This window comes from Aulostomus chinensis, chromosome 22 (genome assembly GCF_037954235.1).
Source record: "Aulostomus chinensis isolate RoL2024-O1b breed Wild chromosome 22, RoL_Achi_v1.0, whole genome shotgun sequence".
In the NCBI taxonomy this organism is placed as follows: domain Eukaryota; kingdom Metazoa; phylum Chordata; class Actinopteri; order Syngnathiformes; family Aulostomidae; genus Aulostomus; species Aulostomus chinensis.
In genome coordinates, this window is record NC_141341.1 from 22,571,135 (window position 1) to 22,592,384 (window position 21,250).

At 44.2% G+C, this 21,250-nt stretch overlaps 2 protein-coding genes and 2 non-coding genes across 5 annotated transcripts in view; 1 reads left to right on the forward strand and 3 right to left on the reverse strand.

Annotated features, from left to right (window-relative positions):
* Window positions 1-12,666: 12,666 nt before the first annotated feature.
* Window positions 12,667-15,530, reverse strand: hsbp1l1 (heat shock factor binding protein 1 like 1). The gene is made up of 3 exons (XM_086194228.1): window positions 15,279-15,530; window positions 15,133-15,199; window positions 12,667-14,488 (listed from the first exon to the last, which is right to left on the reverse strand). The coding sequence occupies exons 1-3, from the start codon at window positions 15,321-15,323 to the stop codon at window positions 14,394-14,396; spliced, it is 207 nt and encodes a 68-aa protein (XP_086050354.1). The 5' UTR covers window positions 15,324-15,530; the 3' UTR covers window positions 12,667-14,393.
* A 1,088-nt stretch (window positions 15,531-16,618) lies between these two features.
* trnal-cag (transfer RNA leucine (anticodon CAG)) lies at window positions 16,619-16,701 on the reverse strand. Its single transcript has one exon. It is a non-coding gene; the product is annotated as a tRNA-Leu (tRNA).
* Window positions 16,702-17,635: 934 nt separating this feature from the next.
* On the reverse strand, window positions 17,636-17,707 carry trnaq-cug (transfer RNA glutamine (anticodon CUG)). Its single transcript has one exon. It is a non-coding gene; the product is annotated as a tRNA-Gln (tRNA).
* Window positions 17,708-18,055: 348 nt separating this feature from the next.
* Window positions 18,056-21,250, forward strand: part of slc66a2 (solute carrier family 66 member 2) — a 48,532-nt gene continuing 45,337 nt past the window's right edge. Inside the window, exons 1-3 of one of the 2 annotated variants that reach the window (XM_086194226.1) lie at window positions 18,056-18,884; window positions 19,461-19,594; window positions 21,110-21,160. In XM_086194226.1, the coding sequence (XP_086050352.1) occupies window positions 18,682-18,884; window positions 19,461-19,594; window positions 21,110-21,160 (388 nt within the window). In that variant the 5' untranslated portion in view covers window positions 18,056-18,681. The remainder of the gene's footprint in view (window positions 18,885-19,460; window positions 19,595-21,109; window positions 21,161-21,250) is intronic. The other variant, XM_086194227.1, reaches the window with a different exon arrangement.

Genomic DNA, 21,250 nt, shown 5'->3' on the forward strand with positions numbered 1-21,250 from the left:
CTCCACCTTGAGGTCCGACCACCTTTTTTTTTAATCTCCGCAGGGGTGTGTTGCTCCGAACCCACCGCGTTCACCCTCTCGCACTCCTTATCCCACTCACAAGTGTTTTGTTTTTGGTTTTTTTTTTATACTGACACCACTGGACAGGCTTCCAAACAAACTCCGCTGTCTCTCCTCCACCTCTCCTACCAGCACCTCCAGCTCTCACGCCGTGAACCTCTTTTTCTTGACATTATTTTGCCAGTGCAGACAGCGGAGACCCTATTTAAATGCATTTGCGTATTTATAGGTGGGCGTAACGGGGGCGGGCCCAGTCACTCCGACATCTGCATTCAAATCCACGCTGATTGGAATGCATCAGGGAAACGTGCGTTGATTCCGGCGCTGGCACATATTGATACATCCGGATTGTTTTTCTGCATGCGCAACTTCCGGGATTCTTGCGACCGCAGTTTTTTAGTATGAGATCCACGCAAGTATTGATACATGAGGCCCCTGGAGATTTGTTTGAGTTAAAGGACAGATCCTGATCAAAAATAACCCCCAGATGCCTTGGAGCTGGAGGCCAGGGTGATGCCATCCAGAGTACCTGTTTCATTAGATAAGATGTTTCTAAGGTGTGTTGGGCCCAGCACAATAACTGCAGTTTGGTCAGAATTTAGTAAAAGAAAATTGTGGTCATCCATGTTCTCATGTCCTTTAAACAGGCCTCAAGTTTAGTCAGCTGATTTGTTCTATGTGAATGCATTGATAAGTACAGCTGCATAACAATACAAATTAACAGAGCTTTTCTTTATAATGTAACCTAATGGAAGCAGATTTACGGTGAAGAGTATTGGCCCAAGCACTTGCGTTAGCGCTTGTAAATATGACCTTAACCAGTTTAGTGCCATTCATTCAATGCCGATGCCATGTTAAAGTCTCTTTAATAGGATGTGATGGTCAGTGCTGTCAAAGGTTGAATTAAGATGTCACAGGACCAGCACAGAGACAAGTCCTTCATCCCATGCCAAAGTAGTCTTATTGTTTAGAAATCAGATTTGCCATCTGTTTTTTTTTAAAGATTATAAGGCGAATATATGTTGTGTTTTCCAGAGTTCTGTGCCTTTATGGGCATGAAAATCAACTCTAGTTTTGGCTTTAGTCAAAACATCATCAACGCCAGCTGCTCTTTCATCGTACAGTATGAACCTTTTTTCTTCCCATTTTTCCAGACTGAAGATAAGTCTCACCTCGCTGTAGATGGAGTTCAGGCAGTTTTAATAACCCTGTCTTTAAGCAGACCAATGGATGTACCACCTTGGGCAATGAAGCACTTAATCATGACAAGACAAAAAAAAGAGCAGACAGGGAGAGATGAAGTTGAGGCGGGGGTAACAGGGGTGGGGGCAACCATGACGATCACCTCGAATCAGACGATCAGTCCACTCCAGTGACTTCACATGGGAAAGAAGGAGGGGGTGATAGGGGAAAAGAGGAGAGGAAAAGAGAAGAAGGTGGTCTGACAGATCCTTAATTAGCTGTGGTAATGAGATAGAGATGTGATGGTGGGGTGCAGGGTGGCTTGGTGGGGGGTGACAGTGAGGGAACTCTAAGATCCTTCACACATTACTGCATCTCTGAGGTTTAATAAAGTATTCAAGAGGAGGCCATGCTGTACATGCAGTATGACCTGTAAGCTAACCTTAGCCCCCCAACACCCTTTGCTGCCATACCTTCCCATTCATACAAGCCTACATTTAACAAAGAGAAATTGTCTTGTTGTTGTTTTTTAACATTGGAACAACAATGGGCCTCAGCTTTTAGTAACTGCAAATGCATTACAATTCTTTGTTCTTGGTAGTACCATAATACCACCAGCATGAGGTGCTCTTCATGACACTGACATCAGCCAACCTCCCGCCCACACGGCGCTCTACACACTGTCTGACATCTGCCCGCTGGTGCGAAGAGAACACTTCTCCTAAGTGCCAGACACCATTGAAGGTGAGCATTTGCCCACTCAAGTGACGGCGACTAACTTCACTCAGGTCAAGACCCTGGCAAGGTCGATGAGCTCTCAGATCAGCTTCCCTGAGATGGCTTCTGACAGTTTGTGCTGCAATTCTTTGGTGGTACAAACCAATTCAGTTGCAGGCAACAGCTCTGGTGGCCATTCCTGCAGTGACACTCTAAGCACACACTCCCACAAAACTTGTGACAACTGAGGTGCTGTGTGATTATACTGCACATTGGAGAACTCCTTTTGAGTGTGGGCAGTTCAAACACCCACCTGTGCAATAATCCAGCTGGATCAGCCTGCGATGTCAAACTTTTCAGAGATGGAGTTTTTGAGTGAAGGAGACGTGTTTACTAACATCATTATTCGTGACGAGGAAGTGAGAGAAAAAGATTCCTTTTGAAAAAAATCCTTTTGTGCAGATAGGCCCCAAAATATAACCTGTATCCTAAATTAAGTTAATTTGACTCCACACAATACAGCTAATCATACATTTTAGCTTTTTTATTTGAAATATAACTTTTCCCCCACATTTTCATTACATAGCAGCAACAAGATATCATTTGTTAATTTAGAGTTTTGTCATTTTGGGGCAACAACTTGAAATGTGACCAACAAATTAGCAGTACAAGAAATATAGTGGAGCAGGTTCAACAGGTTTAAGCCAAAATACTTCAGGTGATTTATATGACACCAATGTGTTTATGTGATGACAACATCATAAGATATTGTGTACCCATATGCATACAAACACAAACACATCTCTCTCTCTCTCCCTCTCTCTCTCTCTATATATATATATACACACACACGCACGCACACACACACACACACACACACACACACACGCACGCACGCGCACACACACACTTGCTTTTCATCTACCTGGTCTGTCTATTTCCAGGATACCCCCGACCTGCACACACATGTCACTGACTCTCTCTCACACACACACACACACACACACACACACACACACACACACACGTGAATATGCACGTTTCCCTGCCATGGCTGAAGCTGACCCAGTTTCCATGGCAACACAATCAGGGTTGGTTGCAGGCTGCTGATCCCAAGGACACACCCATGTTTCACTAATACAGAGAAAGGAACAGAGAGATAGGAAGTGATGCAGAATGATGCAGATGAAGAGTTGGATAGATGAAAGGGGAAATAACGCCATTTATGTGTTTTTGTGAGGTACAGAAAAGTATTTAGACACTCTGAAATAATGGAAAAAGAAGCAACTCTGTAGAATTTGTGTGCAAATATACGAGAAGACAGTAAAGTCTTACAGTTGTGAGCAAAATTACATTCAAATCCCAGTGCATTACAGTATAATTTCATTAAATACTAACCACAAACCAAACTTCATTTGCATATACTTCCCACTCATGGTGGGAAAATGGTAAAGGCTCATCTCACAAATACACTGAACAAAAATATAAATGCAACACTTTTGTTTTTGCTCCCAATTTTTATGAGATGAACTCAAAGATCTAAAACATTTTCTACATACTCAAAATCACCACTTCTCTCAAATATTGTTCACAAATCTGTCTAAATCTGTGAGCACTTCTCCTTTGCTGAGATAATCCATCCCACCTCACAGGTGTGGCATATCAAGATGCTGATTAGACAGCATGATTATTGCACAGGTGTGCCTTAGACTGGCCACAATAAAAGGCCACTCTGAAATGTGCACTTTTGTTTTATTGGGGGGGTGGGGGGGACTCAGAAAACCAGTCAGCGATAAGCTCTCGACTAATGGTTATGAGCGGTTACTGCCTAGAGAAAGCCACTTTAAGCCCCTTGAGAATTTTTGGCAGAATTCCCTTGCGTTTCTTTTTAAAAAAAATTATATTTATAAATTTTATGTGGAAATGCTACTAATCATGGCTGATTTTGTAGGAGAGGTGGCCAGCTGGTCTCTGAGGGTCTCAGCTATACCTGGTGGTTTATGCTCCAGTACTATAATCAAATTAAGTCATCAATATTGCCACTCATACAAACTTCTAGCTTTCCATCATTGTTGTCGTCATTGTTGTCCTCCTCTTAATCCAGTTGGTCCAGGTCGCGGGGGCAGCAGACTCAGCAAGGAAGCCCAGACTGTCCTCTTCCAAGCCACGTCCACCAGCTCTTCCGTGGGAATCCTGAGGCGTTCCCAGGCCAGCCGAGATATATAATCCATCCAGCATGTCCTGGGTCAGCCTCGAGGCCTCCTCCTGGTTGGGCATGCCTGGAACACCTCCCGAAGGAAGCGTCCAGGAGGCATCCACACCAGGGGCCTCATGTATCAATACTTGCGTGGATTTCATACTAAAAAATTGCAGTCGCAAGAATCGCGAAAGTTGCGTACGCACAAAATAATCCGGATGTATCAATGTGTGCGAGCGCCGGAATCCACGCACGTTTCCTTGATACATCCCAATCAGCGTGGAATTGAGCGCAGATGTCGGAGTGACCGGGCCCGCCCCCGTTACGCCCACCTATAAATACGCAAATTCATTTAAATAGGGTCTCCGCTGTCGGCACTCACAAAATAATGTCAAAGAAAATGAGGTTCACTGCGTGCGAGCTGGAGGTGCTGGTAGGAGAGGTGGAGGAGAGACAGCGGAGTTTGTTTGGAAGCCTGTCCAGTGGTGTCAGGACGAACAATGAGCGTTGTGAGTGGGATAAGAAGTGAGAGGGTGAAGGCGGTGGGTTCAGACCAACGCACCCCCGCGGAGATAAATAAAAACAGTGGTGGGACCTGTTATTGGCTAAAGTTCCCTTCTAATCACCAGTGTTGTTGATCATCATGTTCATACATCTGAACCTCTTCTAATGATGGAAAGAACGAGTCGCTACGCGTTTGAGGTCGACGGTAGAAAAGTGTTGGCTCGTCCTGTACTGAACGATCAAAGTGATACAACCCCGCCAAGGTTGAAAACTACAGGCCAGTATCACTTCTGCCATTCCTGTCAAAAATACTGGAGAGCTCACTATTTAACCAGGTCTCTGAACATCTGCGGAACAACAACCTACTTGACTCTTTTCAGTCTGGCTTCAGGTGTGACCACTCCACTGAGACTGCACTCCTGTCAGTCACTGAGTCACTGAGAGGAGCTCGAGCTGCTGGTCAGTGCTCTGTCCTACTTCTGCTGGACCTGTCTGCTGCCTTCGACACGGTGAACCATCACATTCTCCTCTCCACACTCTCTGAGCTCGGCATATCTGGTTCTGCCTTGTTGTGGTTCAAGTCCTACCTCACAGGCAGATCCTTCAGAGTGTCATGGCGAGGAAAGGTGTCTAGGTCACATGGCCTATCGACTGGGGTTCCTCAGGGGTCAGTGCTTGGTCCCCTTCTCTTCTCTCTGTACACCACCTCACTTGGTGCAGTGATCCGTTCCCATGGCTTCTCCTACCACTGTTATGCTGACGACACTCAGCTTCTCCTCTCTTTTCCACCTGATGACAGAACGGTCTCAGATCGTATATCAGCGTGTCTGGCTGATATCTCCATATGGATGAAGGAACGCCACCTTCAACTGAATCTCTCTAAGACTGAACTTATGGTCTTTCCAGCTTGTCCATCTGTTCAGCCTCAGGTCACTGTCCAACTTGACTCGAGCCTACTTGCGCCCACAAACTCAGCCAGAAACCTGGGTGTCATGATTGATGACCAGCTGACCTTTAAGGTTCATGTGGCCTCAGTTTCTCGGTCTTGTCGTTATGCCCTCTACAACATCAGGAAGATCAGACCCTTCCTGACCCAACAGACCACACAGCTTCTGGTTCAGGCTCTTGTCATCTCACGCATTGACTACTGCAACTCTCTTCTGGCAGGCCTCCCTGCAGGCTCATTCAAGCCTCTGCAGATGATCCAGAATGCAGCAGCACGTCTGGTCTTCAACCAGCCAAAAAGGGCACATGTCACCCCGCTGCTGGTTTCTCTTCACTGGCTTCTCTTGGCTTACAAAACAATCCCAAGAACGGCTCCAGCCTACCTGGAATCCCTGATCCAGGTCTACTCTCCTTCTCGCCCACTATGCTCTGCATGCCAAAGACACCTGGTGCTTCCAGCCCAGCGCTGCTCCAAATCTCTAGCCAGACTCTTCTCTTCTGTTGTTCCCAAATGGTGGAACCAACTACCGAACTCTGTGCATTCTGCTGAGTCCCTTTCTACTTTTAAGAGACAATTGAAGACTCAATTGTTCAGAGAGCACCGAGGCACTGAACCTGACTCTTCTCCTCTTTGGGGTAGAGTAAGTCAGAGGGTCCAAGACCCAGCACTTAGTGATTATGTAGCACTAACTGGGTTGTGTGATGTTGTATGTCTGTTATATAAAAATTTAAAAAAAAAAAAAGGTGTGGGGGGGCAACACTTCTTCTGCCACTAGATGGCAGTACCTGTGACCAAATCACAACTGAAGCACTTTTGCGATTCCTATGGACTTTTCCTTAATTAGGTCTAAATTCTTGCTAGTGTTGTACGTCGCTTTGGACAAAAGCGTCTGCTAAATGAAATTGTAGGAGCTCTGCCACTGCGGAGTTGCGTATCTGCGACTTATGCCCCGGAAATTGGACAGAAGTCCAATAACTGCACACCACTCAGGTCGGGCCTGCTGTTCCTCACAATCACGGCCCTCCAGGTCACACTGTCATTACCCACATGAGCCAAGTAGGACAGGTAGGATGTCCCCCAGTGGGACAATGGAATCCCCAATCGGGGCGCCATCCCAGGAACTCCAAAAAGGGTGAGTACTCTGAACTGCTGTTCAGCACATAAGCACAGACAACAATCAGGACCCGTTCCCTGATCTGAAGGCGCAGGGAACCAACCCTTTTGTCCACCAGAGTAAACCCAAGCATACAGGCAGAGAGTCTGGGGGCTATCAAAAATCCCACCCCGACCCTCCTCCTCTCACCCGCAGCAACTCCAGCGAAGGAGAGGGTCCAACCCCTCTCAATGACTTGGGTTCTTGACCCGGAGCTATGTGTCGAGGTGAAGCCGACTATATCCAGCCGGTAAGGCTCAACCTCTTCCATCAGTTCTGGCTCCTTCCTTGCCAGAGAGGTGACATTCCATGTCCCAAAAGCCAGACTCAATGTCTGGGGTTCAGAAAACTAAGACCCCCGCCTTGGTCTGCTGCCAGGCCGGACCCCATCTTCTAGCTATCCCTCTTTCTTGATGTTGTTGCTTGATATAGAGAACCAAAGTTGACATCGAGATTTAGCAGTTTTATATTGCAGAAAATATATTTTTTGTCCACTTATGTGTCTATGAAATGTTGCGTGTTCCCACAGTCCATCAAGAATAAATTACAGCTTAACTACGAAAGTGTTGGAACCAATCAATCAAATTTTGGGAACAAGTAATATCTCCTGGCATTAATTAATCAAAGTGAGACATGTCAACTTTAACAAATGAATCAAAGTGTGAGAATAACCTATCATTTTTCTGTCTCCATGGAATCTCCAGGTACTATGTAGTTTGGTGTGTAAATACAGATAAATCTAAACAGAACTCTTCCTGCTTTGTCCAGCCAACATGAAACAGCTCGTGCAGCAAAAGAAAGTTGGGGATCAGCTTCTGCTCCTGTAGTTAAAAATGCATTGGAGCAGACAGGAGGTGATGTATGTTACAAAGGCCTTAAAATAACTGCTGGGGTAAATTTAGCCACAGATCGCTGATGGCCCAGTAGAAGAGAACTGAATATATGAATGAGAGTTGAGCTGTTGGATGAGCAGCTAGTGTGCATTTACTGGGACAAAGACAACAGATGGTGGTTTGTCTGTGTGTGTGTGTGTGTGTGTGTGTGTGTGTGTGTGTGTGTGTGTGTGTGTGTGTGTGTGTGTGTGTGTGTGTGTGTGTTTGGGGGGCAGGGAGAGAGAGAGAGAAAGGTAACAGGGATTTTCACTTCAAAGGCAGGCAGGCGCACAGCAGATTAAAGCACACCAGGAATCAAAGAGCCTCAGGTGGTAGGGAACACACAGGTGCACCCCGTATGTATGTGTTTGTGTATGTGTGTTGTAGAGGAGAGCTGGTCTATTTTCACCTCCCATATCTCCCAACACCTTCCTGGGTTCTTGCTGTCTGTAGCTTGCATGCAAAGATTCAGGATATAAAAACAGAAACACAATGAAGCCATAGCTCACACAGACAAGAGCTGTGAGCTCTGTGATGCTGCAAGAAAGAAACAGTTGAAGTCTGCAGCTCCCTACAAGTGGCGCTCCAACTACTACTAATACTACTACTGCTACTACTATGACTATCATTTCCACTGCTTCTACAATTGTGAAGGTACCAACACAAAAAAAAGATCATGAAACAATCCAACTGAAATGTAATGGAGTAGACGTAAAATGTAACACAGCAAATGAAATTCAAATGAAATCTGCTGAGAATTCTCATGTCGGTACAGATTGATGAATCCCTTGGTGCACTTTTACGGTCAGTTTAACCATCCAATGACCACTTCTCGCGATGAGTGTAAATGAAATGTGGAACATGATTGGCTAATTAAGCTGTAAATATTATCTGATGTTATGGCTGCACCTTTAGCCAGTAGCTGTCTCACTGATTGAATTCTGCTATCTGACACAGACACTCTCGTAAAATTGAGTCCCAGGAGACGTCCTTGGTGACTCACACAGGATGACTTTAGTGTGCAACCCATAACAGTCACTGGGAATCATTATATGTGAGAAATTTCCTCAAAAACACAGAATGGATACACAAGAGAAGCATGATAATTTAACTTGAGGCTGTAAAAGCAATCATTTTATATTGGTAATGGATCAAATAAGAACTAGAGTGTAAGAGAGGGACAGATCATTAGAACCAACCTACTCAGCTATATTTAAGGAAAGTTACCACATTTACCTTCTCATTACATTTTAAGCTTTATTTAAAAAAAAATACATTAATTTGAAATATCTGAACAATTATACTGTGTTTAACCACAAATTATAATTTCAAATTGAGTTGAGCAAATTGCACATTTTAGAACTTGTTCAAACGTAGGGAGACCTGGAGAGGCCATAGAGAGAGGAAGATGATGAAGTTGTGGCCTTGAGATGTAACTTGTTCCCACAAATTAATCAAAGCATCCAAAAAAAGGTATCATTTGTGGCCCTAAATAACTCTAATTGTGGGAATGAATTTGATCCTGTGGTTACTAATTAAAAAAACATGAACACAGTTGGTGTGGAGGCAGGATCCAAAAGCAGAGGCAGGAACAAGATGAGGAGCTAAACTCAAAAAATGTGAGCTAGCACAAAGAGCAACGAAGGACCAAACACAACAGACTATAATTGAGAAACTGACAGGAGACACAAATTAAAAACTCAACAACAAGAAACAGGAGAACAGGGCAGGGAAGGAGCCGACAGAAAACCATAGCAGGGAAAAAAAACACCACTGGGAGCAAGACTGTGACTGACAAGAACTTAGTAAGTAACAAGACATGGATGAATCCCTTAAAAAGACAAAGACGGGTAGTGATACAAAGGTATAAGCAGGAAAATACATTTCAAAATAATACAGGAACTGAACAAGTCTCAGGTCTCAATCAAAACCACAAACACACCAAGGAATCACACAAAACAATGCAAAGATCAAAACTGGAGTCCTCGCTAATGCAAACTAAAAGGCTAAAACCAAAAGTCCATAATTAAACTCAACACAGTCCTGATGGGTCCATGACGTTGTGGTCACAAATCATTCAAAGTGTGTGAACTAGTTGAGCTGTGTGACCACATATTTTCTCTCTCTCCCTCTCCTGCCACTCTGAGGTTCCATACAACATCATGTGTATATGAAGGCTATCAATATCATGTAAGCCCTGGCTAGGACTTGAATGTTAATTTGGATCAATGTAAGTGAGTCAAATTCACCGATCTGTGAACCTTCAGGTCGCAACAAGTCAGATGACAATTTACTGCAGTGGAAAGAGGAAGAGACGGAGGAGAAGATTACAAAAACTGTGTGAAAGAAGGCTAAGACAAGAAAGAGAACGATGTGTGGAGGATGGATGGATGGAGGGAGGGAGGGATAGATAGACAGATAGATAGACAGATAGATAGCCTCTTAAGACTATTGACATTTATTTTAGTGCTTCACTTATAAGTGAAGTGTGCAAAAGTAGCATTAAGGAGAGTGTGAAATAGGGCGGACAATTGTGCACACCCACAAGCAACCACACACACACACACACACACACACACACACACACACACACACTCATACAGACACCCTTTCAAATCTGTTGGTCCCTCCCAGTGGAGAGTGCCCGGTGTGGGCCACAGGGCTGACCCTCTCAGCCTCTCCACCCACCCACTCACCACTCCAGCTGCTGGAGGAGAGTGTGTGAGCTCCATTTACCGCCTAAACTGCTAAAACAGTATCATGCAATGCAAAGTGTCTCAGCGGCTCAGACTCACACTGTGCAAGAAACAAAACATCAAGCTGAACACACGCAAGCACATTAGTAAATACATGTGCACACACAAGTCCAAAAGTTGACAAGTGTCTGCTTCTGCATGTTGCCATAGCAACACAGTCAGCAACATTCTTGCTCTTTAGCTTTACCAGGCATGACAGTGAGGCTAGTCAGTGTTTGAAGGACACCCCCCCCACACACACACACACACACACAAAGTGGACAGCCTACCTCAACCCTAATCCTAATCCAAGTCCTGATTAATTGATCCCTAACTCAACCTGAATTTAAACTTAATTCAGACCTTCAGAACTTTAACCAGGAACTCAGAAATGACGCTGCCCTTGAGGACTAGGGGTCCTGATTTGGTTTGTCTTTGTACCAGAAAAGGTCTCCAATTGGTAAAAACCAGGCCCACACAAATATTCAGTCATATTTTGTGATCTTGCATGACGTTTGGTTTGTAAAACCTGCTGATAAATTCTGACACCTACAGGTCAAACACTGTAAGTACATCGACAGTGACCTCATACCATCCAGCCATCCATTTTCTACCTCTTATCTTGTTAAGGGTCACGAAGGTGGAGCCTATCCCAGCAGCCTTCAGGTGAGAGGCGGGGTTCAACTTGTACAGGTCACCAGTCCATGGCAGGGCCAACACACAGAGACAGACAACCATTGGCTCTCCCAGCCACGCCTACAGTCAATTTAGAGTCTGGATTAACCTGGTCCCTCTTGATGTCTTTGGACTGTGGAGGAAGCTGGAGTACCAGAGAGAACCCAGCAGGAACAGGGAGAACATGGAGACTCACCCAGAAAGACCCCGTGCTCCAGCCGGGGCTCAAACTTGGAACCTTCTTGCTGGGGGGCCACAGTGCTGACCACTGCTCCTCATACCATCTTCTCACAAATGTGTGAGCATCCCAGCTCAAATCTACTGCTACAACAGCCATCCCCCTACTGAAAAGGTCTTCAACGAGATTTTGGGGCCGGGTGATGAGGATTTGATTCCATTCAGACGAAAAAGGATGAGCGACGCCCATCTCTGACCCTGGGTGATCAATTCATCCCAAGGGTGCTTGGTGAGGTTAAGTTCAAGGCTCTGTCCCACACACGGTTTTCTTGATGGACCCTGCTTCCTGCTTGTGCCACGGCTTGTGACAGCCGTGGGCCACTCTGGTCACGTGATACCTCAGGAGCGCGGTGAGGAAATTTCTTCAGATTTGGCAGATTTGACGTCCACTTTACCTCAAAACTGAGAACACAAATAACAATAAATAAAAATAATCTGTCAATAAAATCTCACTCAAAGGAAATGATGACTAAAATTTGGTCAAAGGGTGAACGTCAATGTGACATTGTAAAATTATGAAGCAATATCTTATATTGTCACGTGCCTCCATCTGTTTTGAAAAGGTTCATTCCTGTTTTTTGCCCCCTCCGGCCCCCCGGTGCCGCCATCCCTGTCCTCACCCATCATACAGTACTCAGTGTTTGGTGCAGAATTATAAGGGAATTGATTGATAGTGACAATAAAAGATGTTATATTCCGTAACGTTTAGTTTGACTTCAAATGGAGCGTGTCACTGCTGTGATAAACAGCTTTTGTGTTCGTGTACTCAAAGAGGTGGTGGTGAACTTTCAGCACCACGGTCAGAAGCAGGCATTCTCACTGTAGTGAGCGTTTCCCACCACTAGAGGGCGCTACAGCTCAACATCAACAGAAAGACATCACTTAGGGTCCTCTGACTGATCCGTTTTCTCCTTTACAGTAGAAAGAAGCCCAGATCTGAGTCTGATTAGTGCCAAAGGTTACTAAAAGACAATATTTTACCGCTTACTTGGATTTAAATCTGAAACAACACATGACTTTTTTCACCGATTTGAGGTTCTGTTGTTGTTTCCAAGGGGAAAATTCATCAGGTCCCGATTTCTTTAAAACTATTTAATGCTTTGGGTTTTGTTGTGGAAGAACTCGCTGCTGTGCTGCCATGACAGTCTAAAAAGCTCTTATGCAGTATTACATGCAAAATTGCTGTATTTTGAACTTAAAAAAAAAAAAAAAATTCAATAAATGGGGCCAGCGAGCCGAGAAGATGCCGGTCCTAATGCACGTCAGAACCGACCGATACAAAGGCACAAAGATGTCTTTGTTATGATACAAACAATGGTTTCAAAAAGGTTTGAGAAATGTCAAAAAAAGACGGATCCAACTGTTTAAAAAAACAACAACCACCTTTATTCGGCTACAGCATCTTAGCTACGTGATTCACAGTTGCACACAATTCTCATTCAAGTGCATAGATTTGTTTTCTTCCTGATGGGGAAAAAAGTTCATCACCGTGTTGCTTCCAGCCTGGGTGGTCCATGCACTTACGGCTTTTGTAGAGAGAACCATTAATGACCGAGATGAGGCATTGTTGGATTAGAATGTAGTGCAAACAATATCAAATCTTGCACGTGAATCCATATTTTCTGACATTCATTGTGCTCGTCTATGAACATTTTATATGCTGGGTTCACGATAACAACAGGACAAGTTGTGCAAGCAGCAGCTGCTCGGTAGGAGCAGCGGCCGGCCAAGTTACCGCCTCGTCAACTGTCCTTGAGAAGAACAAAACAAAAACTGAACCTCCTCCTGAGGCGTGCGCTGTCAGAGAGGGAATGTGGCGGCGTTGTGAAGAATGCAGAGCGGTCAGCGGGCTGGAAAAGTGCAACGTAAGCAAAGCCAAATAATAAATGAAGACTAATTATACATGCCTACCTTCAGGCACACTTCATGTGATGGTGTGATTACGAGGCGACTCTAAGCCACTTTACACGCCTTACTTCCTGTTGGCTGAGAAGACTTCTCCACGTCTTTGTGCATTGAGCAGGTCCCCATTATGAGCACCATGTGAGTAAAAGTTGGTAACATGTGGCAGTACAACACCAAGGTGTGACTAAAGTAAGAGGTAGTGACTGTTGGGAGCCCTGGAGTGGCCGCAGAGAGGGATAAGGAGTCACAGGCCACGCCATATATTTCTTCTCTCAATTTTACGACTGCACAATTTCACTCGTTCCCTCATTTTAATTAAATTGTGGCCGAATGTTTCCCCACAATTTTGTCACTGTGAGATCAGATCAAAGCAGTGGAAGAGTGAGAACACAAAAATGAGTTCCTGCACATGTAAAGACTGTCATTCTGTGTGAGGACACAGGATAGGACTTGTAACTTCATTTAATAATGTTGTATTTTTGAAGAATTCATACCTTGTGGGTACAAATTAATTAAACTGGGGGGGGGGGGGGGAGTCATATCTTGTGGCCTCAAAATAACCAAACTGAGGGAGCACATTAAATCAGATGGCCTCAAAATAGTTTTTCCTCTGGATGCTGACAAAAAACAACCCCGGGCCAATCCAGGGCTCCAAAGAGTGGAACTTGTTCCTTCAGATTAGTTTTTCTGAGGAGACGGCTCTCAATGGTTCCCTTCATTTTATCACATTTACACTGCAACACAAAACTTGTTCTCATGATGTAGTTCTTCTAAGGCCAACCGACCACAACTTGTTCCCTCCTTTTTATTTTTACGTGGCCGTGTGAGATGGAGCTATGTCTCTACAGCCACCACGGGGCTCCACTGCATTTTTGGATATGGATGTGTTTGGGTAAGAACCTGCACCTTTGAGTGTCTTAGTCAGCTGCATGTGACTGGACATCCTCAGAGCGCAGCAACAAGAAGGGAGGCTACAAAGATAAAACATTCAGGATTGTAGCTTCAAGGAAAGACAGCACCAACATGTTTGGTATCCAGGTAACATCTGGCTTCAGGGACCGTGACGATGACTCAGGAGTGCTATCTCCACATTTGATCAACATGAAATGTAGAACTCTGGAGTCGGCGCTTAAGTGAGTCCTAGACTGACGAAGCACCAGCAGGAGCCCGCGGATCCCTGGGGGGGGCGGCAGGTTTGGAAGATGCAGGGTCACTTGGAACCGGCCTGCTCCTCCATCCCAGCCTGAGTCATCAGCTCAGACACGTTCTTCTCCAGGCCATCGATGCGTTTTCCCATCTCATCCAGTGTGACAGTTAAGACCGGAACCTTCTCATGCGGGATCGGAAAACTCCAGGAAGTTTCAATGTTTGTGTTTTGTCAGGAAGCGCAAAATGCAAATATCCCACAAACTTGTTTTTACACAACAATATCAACATCAGTAAATACCATCTATTCTTAATATGACGCATACAGTAAGACAGCTCAATACTTCACTCTGTATCCAGAGGGGATACTAGCTGCTAGCTCACTTGAGCGGCAGTGACACGAACTAGGACGATCAGTCACACCTGTGTTGACCTCCTATTACGTGTCAAAAATGGCTGCTTACTCTAACACAGGGGTAGGGAATCATGTGCCATGGAGGGCCGTGTGTATGCAGGTTTTCCTTCCAACCAAACACGTTCACAGGTGATTCCACTGATTGACACTCTTCTGTGGCTGCAGGTGTGTTAGTGGAATCACCTGTGAACGAACGCATTTGTCTTCCCGAAGAGTTCTTCTCAAAGGGACTATTGGACTTAATAGCGCCACTCAGTGGACAAATACTGTATGACCAAAGTTGACAGGATATCAACCTACTGTCTGGAGTCGTTTCCTTTACTGAGACATGCGGTGTCACACAGGTTTTGACATCAGGAGCACAATTCACATGTTTATTAAAGGATATATTTGGTATCCAGCTGCTCTGAGATTGCCTGAAATCGTCCTTGGAGTCGCTGCATTGTTTTCTCCATCTATGACCAAACAACAGGTATTCAGTCGGATTTTAGTTGCTGTATTTTAGCAATGCCGGCGATTTAAAAAGCAACTTACCGCCTCCGTCATGTCTTTAGCTGCTTTGCACTCTGTGTTTGACATGATTCATCCAACTATGCACGACCCCCTCTGAGTGTTGATCTGAAATATTAATCTCCAACATTCAACCTGACCAGATGTGGCTAAAAATACGTGAACATCTGTTTAATCCACCTTGACAAAACGAGGAAAAACGCCTCCGGCTCCTATCCCGAACTGGCGTTAGCTACGAATTCAGGAAAGTTTGCTATAAGTTCAATTCAGTCACTAAAAAATAATACGACTTCCGCTTGTGGAATTGATCATTTCAAAAATAAAGGCCACTTTGCTCAAGCTTTGCTCAAAACAAAACAAAAGATTACATATTTATTCTGTACCAAAACACCTCTTTGCCTACTTGGTCAATGCTTTGAGGATGCTCTTAAGTGCTGGAATACAAAAACAGCACAGCCAGTGTGTACTTTTACATTTAGTACTTCATAAATTCGATATCAAACATGCACTTACTTTTACTTTAGAGGAATTCTGAATCGAGACTTTTAATGGAAAACGATATTATATTTGGTAATTCCACTTTTAATCCAGTAAAGGAGCTCTGTGTATCCCAACTCTTCCACGCTGCAGTCAAGCTTAGAATCAAACTTTATCAGGAGTATGATAGTTGAAGTTTTTCATTTGAGCTGGTCTGACATCTGATTTTTGTTGTTTTTTTTTTTTTTAACCCTGAAAAATAGGTCTGATATGCTTATTGTAGTAACGCCATTAATCCCTTGGGACTCGTTTCACGCTTTTATTTTGAAGGCATATTTAACTTAGTATCCGGTGTCTCGTTCAATTACTTTGCTGAACTTGACTTTTAAAGGACAAGCATGCATGTTAACCCCCTGTCCACCGGCGCAACCGGCAGCCGCGGTGTTTAGGGACCTGGGAAGCAGGTTTCCTCTCTGGATTATTTTTATGAAAGAGGTGATCCTGCTCACAGTGACAGATGATGCACGACCAACTGTCTGCCGCGGCGATTATTACATAACTTCCACTAAGCCTCTACAAATCTTACTTATATATCTGCTGAGTCACGTTTCATGGCTGTATTTCCCACATTGTCACCGTGCCAAGTTCTAAACATTTAGGTGATCACAGTTGGGTGACACTCCCACCCGAAAATTCTAAAATGTTTTGTTTTGTAGATATGTAGCATGACATGAAACCACAGGAAGTAGTTAATACGGCAGAAAGAGTAACAAAGAAAATTACCATATAGAAGAAAGGAACACTGTTAATGAAGGACACATGGCCAAGAGAATAATTTAGGATATGAGAACAATTTGAGGTTGTTTTAAATCATGACAAAAATGTGATGTCAGAAGTGGGATTCGAACCCACGCCTCCAGGGGAGACTGCGACCTGAACGCAGCGCCTTAGACCGCTCGGCCATCCTGACACTGCGATATGGAGTGTTAATTTGTTATATGATTATAGCAATAAGAAATGTTCTATCTTGTCAATGTAGTATTTTTGTTGAATTATAAGACGTCAGGGATGGACTGGGCCCCCCAATTCAGCCTTGGAAGTCGAGCTGGCCGTGCGCCGGCGAGCGCATTTTAGGTAAATTTAGGGCGCAAATCACTGTTAATGGCTCATGTTAATAACACCTGCCTTTAGAACAAGTACCGTACAAGCTCATTCCCATTGGACTGGATCAAAACAAGACCTAGCCTAGGTGACATTCACACAGTATCACCAGCTACTGCTAACATCTGTACCAAAATGTGAACTACTTTTCACAAAAGAAGACACGGTGCCGCATTATTTTACAACATAAAGGTTTTTTTGTTATTGTTTTTTGTGTCCAGTAAACAAACAAGTCCAGGAATTCTAGCTGTAGCTTTATCAAACCAAGTGGTCCAGACAACTGTGGAAAAATCACCGAGGTACACTCCAGTGACAAGCAACAGAAAACGTGTTTTTCTCCCTCCTCGGCCCGGCGGGCCTGGGCATCCTACGGTCCAGGTTTGAGGAGCCCCCTACCTGAAGACCTGAAGGCAGCAGAGAATCAAGAGATTTTTTTTAAAGCAAACTCTAAACCTACCCCTCTAGTCTGTCTTTTAACTGATTTCTATCGACATAATTATGCACTGTTTATAAATTTCAAAAAGTTCTCCTAGATCTACTTGGTCTTGAGTCAGTTTACGATTAATATTATTTCATTTTGTACTCCTACCAGCTGATGTATCCTTTTCGTCATTTGTTTATCTTCCCATTCATTACATAATTTAATTATTAATTCACGGTCTTATCTTGTCAGCATGTGAAGCACCTATATTTATTTGTATGCAAAGTGCCACACCATTTAAATAGGAAAGCGTCTCAAAATCAGGTCCCACCGAGATTTGAACTCGGATCGCTGGATTCAGAGTCCAGAGTGCTAACCATTACACCATGGAACCACTCCCACACGATGCGGTACACAATTTGTCCTAACTTTACGGCATGTATTAGACGTGTGCTATTATTTTGGATAAAGGACAATTCGCTTTCACACCCGAGTGAATGGTAGAAACAGTAACCACAAATGATTCAGACATATTTTGGCAGCAATTCCAAATGTCATGACTTCCTTGGTTTTCACAAAAAAAATCAGACAATTAAAAAAAAAAATTATTCGTTTTGATGTAGGAATTATTAAAATGTATAAGTCTAATTTTGCTATATAGAGGTCCATATAAACACAGCAGTGACAAAAAGAAAGAAAGAAAGAGAGAAAGAAAGAAAGAAAGAAAGAAAGAAAGAAAGAAAGAAAGAAAGAAAGAAAGAAAGAAAGCTTAACGGTTATTGCGTGGGTGAACCATCTTGATTGAGTCAATCATCTTTGATTGAACGCGTGACGTCTTACGTTCCAGGAAGTGAGGGCCAGCTGAGACCTCAGCGTTCCACTTGGTTATCCTGTGTTGACAGAGTTACAAGGAAGGCTTCGAACAAAGGCTGTTTTTGACAAGTTTCTTGTCCATCTCGAGAAGGTCTTCGGAGTTCACTCTTCTGAGTTTAGCAAAAGGTTTCAAGTTAAGCTAGCTAGAACATCAACAGGATAGACGAACCCGATAAATGGAACGTAATGAGCAGATTATCCGCCACATCTGATTTCTATATTACAAGCACTGCCGCTGCTTTTAGTGTGTGTTGTTGTTGTTGGGTTTTTTTCGTCGCCGCGGTAACTACTGTATAAACATCCTGACTTGATATCGTTAAAGTACCCCGGCCGTCCTGTGCTCGGCTCGTGATTGCGTGGCAATCGCTGCTTTGCTAGTGTGACAGGATTATGCACGGATGTTCTATCCGGAAGTCATCTCAAGGAAAGCGAGGCGGATAAACACCTTCCACTAGTCCCCCGAGAGCCAGGCGTTGGACCGGTGAGCCGCTCAACATGGAAGAAGAAGTGCTGGACCAGGTTGTGACCGTGCTCAACAGGCTGGTGTCGTGGGTGGCTGCGGGGGCCATGGTGTTTGGCGGAGTGGTGCCCTACATCCCCCAGTACCGAGACATCCGGCGGACTCAGAACGCAGAGGGGTTCTCCACCTACGTGTGTTTGGTGCTCCTCGTGGCCAACATCCTGAGAATCCTCTTCAGGTAGCACTTTGGCATCAGATCAGCTTCCTGATGTCAAAACTCCATTTAAAAATTAGCCAATTTAAGGCTGCCTCGCATTTATGCCAGGATATCTGCTTTGTAGATCAATAAATAGGGCGTTAGCTGGAATTCAACTTACATTAAATCTGCTTAAGAGCTTCCAAAGTCAAGCTCTAGTCTTGCTGCCAGTGTGGACACAGACAAATGAAAGACTTGCCTGGGTTCACTGAGGAGAACCTGTCTGGTGGACGATGCAAATTGATAATTGAATCTCACTTGCTAAATAAAGCTAGAGTTCTAATCAGGCAGGCAGATTATTCTCCACCAATCTGCATCCCTCATCTGCTGTTTTTATTCAGTAAGTAAACTGAGCAGTGGTTTCTATTGTCAGTTGTGTGGGTGTTTCAGAGAGCAGATACCTGAGACCCGAGCAGGTGCAGGAAGAGTTCAACGTCTGCTATCACTCATTGAGGCAGCACGGCGAGAGCGAGCCCTGGAAATGAAGCTGCAGCTGGATTTGATGTCTGCTGCACGTTGCAAAGGAGGTTTACGCTTTTTTCTTTTTCCCTCCGTCAGATTTGGTCGCTACTTCGAGACGCTGCTGCTGTGGCAGAGCATCATCATGATCACCACCATGCTCATCATGCTGAACCTCTGCACCAACGTCCGCATGGCCACTGAACTCAACACCAAGAGGCGCTCCTTCATAGGTCAGAAAACATTGTGCAAGGCCTCTTTCCTGCGTGTTTGTGTGTGTGCACTCTATGAATTTAAAGTGTTGAACCACCAAGTGTGTGTGAGTGGAGACTGAACGATTCTGATTGTTTATAGGATTGTAATCCAATTGAGGAGCTTATTTTTTCTTTCGTAGATGTTGTTGGAGCAGTCCTCTGGGGTTTAACATTTCATCCTCGTGTGAGTGTGAGTGAGTGCGTGTGTGTGTGTGTGTGTGTGTGCACTCACTGCTGGAGTTTACGGTCAAGGCCGACAGTATAAATCGGCTGAGCTTCTCGGATCAACTTCCTTAAAGCAGTTGATGGCAGGAAATGAAGACACGTCAATGTGGAGCTCGACAGAAGTCCTCGTTTTCTTGAGTTGGCTTAATGTTCTGAGACACGTTCCCTGTCATTTATCAGACCGCTTTATTTGACCTGCTGAGGCGAATAATTTGGCTTCGTTTTTCAGTCTGTTACAAAACACAAAAGATGATCGGCCCAAAGAAAACCCAATCAAGGCGTCCCTCACATACACAAGTATACACACAACATTCACATTTTACATCCTGGAAAAACTCATTGGAAATGTGAAACGCTTGTCTTTACTTTCAAAAAATCAGGAAAAAGCAATGAATCATATATTTACCACATGATTGAGGAAGGGACTTCTGCAGACCAGAGCAGCTAATACAAGTAAGCCAGCACACTAACCAGTTTTCCTCATTGGGCCAAAATCTAATCTCGGGATGAGGGATTATCTTCAGATAACATGTCATTGCCGCTGTACATTCCTATTTTGAATATTGCACAAAGGAGCAGCAAAAGCAGCCAAGTAGATTGAGAAACTGCACAGGGCCAACAGACAATGAGGGCGACCGTGATGTAGTCATGGTTAAAAATCAAGACAAACGGAATTGTAAAAAGCCTCCAATTAATGGCTTTATTGTAATTCCATCAAGATTCAGCAGGTTCTTCAAATGTGTCGTTAAAACAGTGGAGCAAGATTTGGTGGGAAAGTAACAAAGCAGTTATTTTGTACCATTTGCAATATAATGAACGGAATGTGTCATGTGTTGCTTGGTTTTCAACGGAAATGCAAACAAATGAGAGGTTTCTTCAAAAGGGTTTGTTTCTCAACTTAAAAATACAAACTTTTGAAAGAATCCAAATCAGTCTCATGGCAGTAAAAACATGTTTTACGAAATGAAAGTTTATGCAGTGCTCTTGCTCTTTTTGTTATTCAGCTGCTCAGGCGGACGCTGCAGTTCAGTTCATCGTGCAGCACAGTTGTGTTTTGGATAACCCAACACTCTTTATGTAGAAGCACCACTGCCCTCTTGTGGCCTTTGGGCACCAACGCTGCCGTCGCTGCTGAGACTAACTGGTCAAACTGGAAGCTTCTTATTCATGATGAACTCATGACACAGAATCATGTGACGCAGCCGCCAAACCAAGCTCTGTATTCTCCCCCTGTTTCCCCCTTTTTATGTATGTATTTTTTGTCTGTAGCGACAGACAGTAAGGACGAGGAGGTCAGAATCCCTAAGAGGCTCTTTCTGGGTATGTACACAATCTAATGTGTCTGCCATGAAACATCAGTTGTAGTTCATCTGCCTCTCCGTCTCTCCATGTAGCGTGCATGACCGCCTG